This window comes from Lactuca sativa, chromosome 2 (assembly GCF_002870075.4).
Source record: "Lactuca sativa cultivar Salinas chromosome 2, Lsat_Salinas_v11, whole genome shotgun sequence".
Classification (NCBI taxonomy): domain Eukaryota; kingdom Viridiplantae; phylum Streptophyta; class Magnoliopsida; order Asterales; family Asteraceae; genus Lactuca; species Lactuca sativa.
In genome coordinates, this window is record NC_056624.2 from 140,160,159 (window position 1) to 140,164,124 (window position 3,966).

At 33.3% G+C, this 3,966-nt stretch overlaps 1 protein-coding gene across 2 annotated transcripts; it reads right to left on the reverse strand.

The window, feature by feature from the left end:
• Positions 1–980: 980 nt before the first annotated feature.
• On the reverse strand, positions 981–3,218 carry LOC128132059 (ricin B-like lectin R40G3). 2 transcript variants are annotated; one of them, XM_052768099.1, is made up of 5 exons: positions 2,820–3,218; positions 2,168–2,730; positions 1,953–2,075; positions 1,565–1,793; positions 981–1,182 (listed from the first exon to the last, which is right to left on the reverse strand). In XM_052768099.1, coding segments are annotated over exons 2-5 (915 nt in total). In that variant the 5' UTR covers positions 2,729–2,730; positions 2,820–3,218; the 3' UTR covers positions 981–1,180. The 2 variants fall into 2 exon arrangements, with proteins under 2 accessions (XP_052624059.1, XP_052624058.1); XM_052768098.1 differs by having other exon boundaries at positions 2,168–2,749.
• Positions 3,219–3,966: the final 748 nt, after the last annotated feature.

Sequence of the window (3,966 nt, forward strand, 5' to 3'; positions counted from 1 at the left end):
AGGATTACAAACCCGCATTTTAGGGTTAGCCATCTTTAAATAGTCTCTAAATTACATATTTGGCCCTTAAAGTATCACAAAATGACCCCAAAACCAACTTAAGCCCTATTTTATTACACTTAAGCCCCCACAAATCGACTTTAAATCAAGGAAAATGTTAGTTTATGAAGGAAACTTAACGGAAAATTAACACAAAATCCGGGTCATCTCACGTATATATTGGCCCTAACTTGCCCAAAATCCCATGCATAATTCTTTTTCCAAATTCTTTGATAAATAACCACTGACATACTAAACCCTATTTTATGAATTTATAATTATGACATTCCATTGAACTGTTTTTTTTTTAATTAATTCCCATCATTCAACGTCTTTAAAGTACAAATAAAACTTATATTTTCACTAAAAATAAACTGGCGTTGTACTTTGGTAAATGTCCATACCAACCAATTTATCGACATTCCACTCTAGCTGATTGTGATTTAAACATATTTCTTACATAAAACAATGCTCTTTCAATACATTTCTTGCCTTCTATAACATTATCTTAAAATTTCGTACATTGAGGCCCATATATTCGAAATTACCTATTTAAGCATCATACTTCAAGCTTTGCTAAATAATGGCACAACCATTATGACTGCTTATGTGAAATCTATAATCATTATGATATATTACAATTACATCTAAAGTTAATTCTTGGCAGATTAAAATCCATTTTTACATTTTTCATGTCGAAAATATACCACTTATAAACATAATTTCATAACTTGAGACTTTTAACAAATAAATTACTAACAACTTGGGTACCCTTGAATATACATGGTCAATATATTTTTGGAGTCTTATAATTATGGTAAGGCGTGTTACTATTCAATGATATGAAGTTTAATAACCATTAAATTCTTCAATAAAAAACAAAACTTTTAATTATTAAAATATGATGTCTCGTTGAAGTTGTAAAGTTTAATGCATTTTAAAGTAGGATTATATGTGTCAATCCATTAAAATCTAACAAGTTTAATACGTTACGGAGCCCCGAAATAACATATAAAAATATCCAAAACAACACTATCCATAGGTACTTAAACATGTGATCATTCGAAAAATACATGAACGCCGAGTGCCATGGAACATAGCATGCTCATGGTCGAAGATTAAGCTCCACACTAACACGCAATCCTGCGCAAAACCATAACATAAAGCAGGGGTTAAGGACCAATTGCATAAGTTGATAAACAAATCGGCATTACAAAATAAGGTAAAAGTTGACAAGAGAGCATGCATTTTTTTTATCATAAAGATCGTTTGATAGATCAAAAAACCAAATGGTTTCAATCTTTTTAATTTTAATGTAAGATTCTTTAACAATTAAGAGACAATATGAAGGTCCAGATAACTTTTCAATCGAACCATTACTAGAGTTTATATAACAATCCCTTATTTCATAACAAGATTATAACAAAACCCTTTTCTTTTTAAGTGAAATTTGGCAAACAAATAAATAAATAAATTGATAAATATGGAAGAATATTATTGAGTAAAGTTTGCGCAAAAGACTTACAATACGGGAATATGATCCACTTTTGGTTATCGCCATCATTCCATTCCCACAAAATAATTTCAGTGCCGTCATGAACACCACCATATTCTTTAACACCCTTACATGCATCTAGATGAAGATGAATATTGGTGACTGTCCTAAATGACCTATAACCATCACCCAAGTCATTGCCCTCACTCCAAAGAACACTCATGTCGACTTCATTAGGGTTGTATTTCTTCAGCTGAACCTGAGAAATAATTTACAAGTACACACACACACACACGTGATAAGTGATTTAAAGTTTATATATATTATTACACTAAGCATAATCAATCACTTTCATTCAAAACATGATAAAAAGTTATTTTTTTTTCAATTTTTAGCCGACAAAAGTAGAATGGCATACCGGATAAGTTACACCGATTGAAAATTTCATAGCTTCACCGGTGGCTTTGTTGACCAAGGCAAAAGCGGGATTACCTTTTTCATCCTTAATGCTCCTACCAAATTTCTCGTCTTTGATCCAATGCTGTTAATTTAGATGTCAAACAAATTGGTGTTGGTGAAACAGTTGAAGAAAGAGCAAGCTCATATACTATCAAGAAACTGAAAACAAGAAACCTGATGAAGATCAGAAGAATTAGTTGGAGCAAGAATCACTTTTCCATTACGTATAGTGAGAGAGTAATCAGTTTTTGCCTTGGTATAGACCCGAAATGTGGGTTTATTGTCCATATAATTTGTGGGTGGACGGATAATCGGAGGAATGTGAAGGTTGTGGTGGCAGCTGCTCACGGGAGAGACATGGTAGAAAGGTTGCGGTGGTGATGCCAGAAGGTGGTACTCTGGGAGGTAAGAATCAAAAATTTCAGGCGGTTGTTCATTGTGGCTGTTAGCAATCGGATTTGGTGGTAGATGAGATTCATCATGACAGTCGGGGCAGGAGGCGTTGTGGTGATTGAGACGAAGGTGGAAGAAGAGGTTGGAAAGGCAAATCAAAACATCTTTGTAACTTCGAAACTCATGGAAAGGAGGTGGAAGAGGAAAAAAGGGTGGTTGTTCACGGTTGTAATGGTGGTTTACGTGAGGTGGTGGAAGTGGTTGTTCATAATGGTTACCGGTGTTCATCGGAGGTGGGTATTGTGGTTCCTTGTCATTGGATTGGTCGGTGGTGATGGTCATTTCTTGAACACCACAAATAAACTAGCAGTTAGAAACTAAACAACGTTAGAAATTAGAATTATCAGAAATTAATTAATTAACCATGATTTACCTTGGATTTGTTCGGAGATATACTCTCAGCAGCCAAAGATCTATTCACTACGGTGGTTTCTTTATTGAATTTCGCTGTTGCTCATTTATGAATCTGTTAGTTCTCCTCCACATGCGACGGGAAACCGTGAGGATTGGTCCTTATCGTTTTGGTGTCTCTCCATCTTATTTGGGATGCAGGAAAACAGTTTGGGGTTTCTTGTTTCCCAACAAAGATGCGTTGAGAGGTTTTTTCGTTCTCATTTGCTAAAATGTACTATTTTAGAATGGGATTTCCACAAAATACCACTTCTTGTTAGATATTAATTAGATAACAAATAATACTTTTTACTTTTTAAAAAAGATGGTTTTTACAAATACTACTTTCCTAACCTGTTTAGGACACCCACCCGTCGTAAGCCACCCCTATTAAAACGAAACCTGATATACTCACCACCTATCGAAATAACAATATTACATATTTCATAGTAATCGAGTGAATTACATGATAAATTAAACAAATTAATATGTTGTAGTAGCAGGAACAAACTATGATAAAGCCATAAGTTATATCATAGATGTTGTAGCATATATGTGGCAAATGAGATGCAGCTTCGATTGATGTTGAAGGTGGCACAATAATGTCTGAATAGAGGCGACAATGTGGAGGTTGAAAGCGACATTGTGGAGAAAAAAGGCGGTGCCAATGGTGGAGAATAAAGATGGTGGTGCTGATTCTTCAGAGAGGAGGAGGGGAAGGTGGTGGGTTTAGGTTTACCGGTAGATAGAGTTTATTTTCTGATAATAAAAGAAAGTTGAAAACAAATGATATATATATATATATATATATATATATATATATATATATATATATATATATATATATATATATATATATATATATATATATATATATATATATATATATATATATATATATATATATATATATATATATACTAGCCGTTTACGCGGTGACGAATAATTTGTTTCGATTATGGTTTAAGGTATTGAGTTTAGGTTTTGTTTGTTGGTGAACAAACAGTTAAAGTTTTGTTTAATTGATTGGTCATAATCACTTTTCCGCTTGTTGTTTGGTTAAACAGGTAGTCGTTTTCCATTCATCGTTCGATTAATCAGTTTAATGCAATGCCTGAGTATATGTATGA

What these genes read in the sequence shown, in the direction of transcription:
- LOC128132059 (XM_052768099.1), bottom strand. Translation starts at nt 2,728, where the DNA reads ATGACCATCACCACCGACCAATCCAATGACAAGGAACCACAATACCCA. An exon ending in ATTCTTCTGATCTTCATCAG is followed by an intron (nt 2,076 to 2,167) that starts GTTTCTTGTTTT and finishes CTAAATTAACAG; the next exon opens with CATTGGATCAAAGACGAGAA. An exon ending in CAATCGGTGTAACTTATCCG is followed by an intron (nt 1,794 to 1,952) that starts GTATGCCATTCT and finishes ATTATTTCTCAG; the next exon opens with GTTCAGCTGAAGAAATACAA.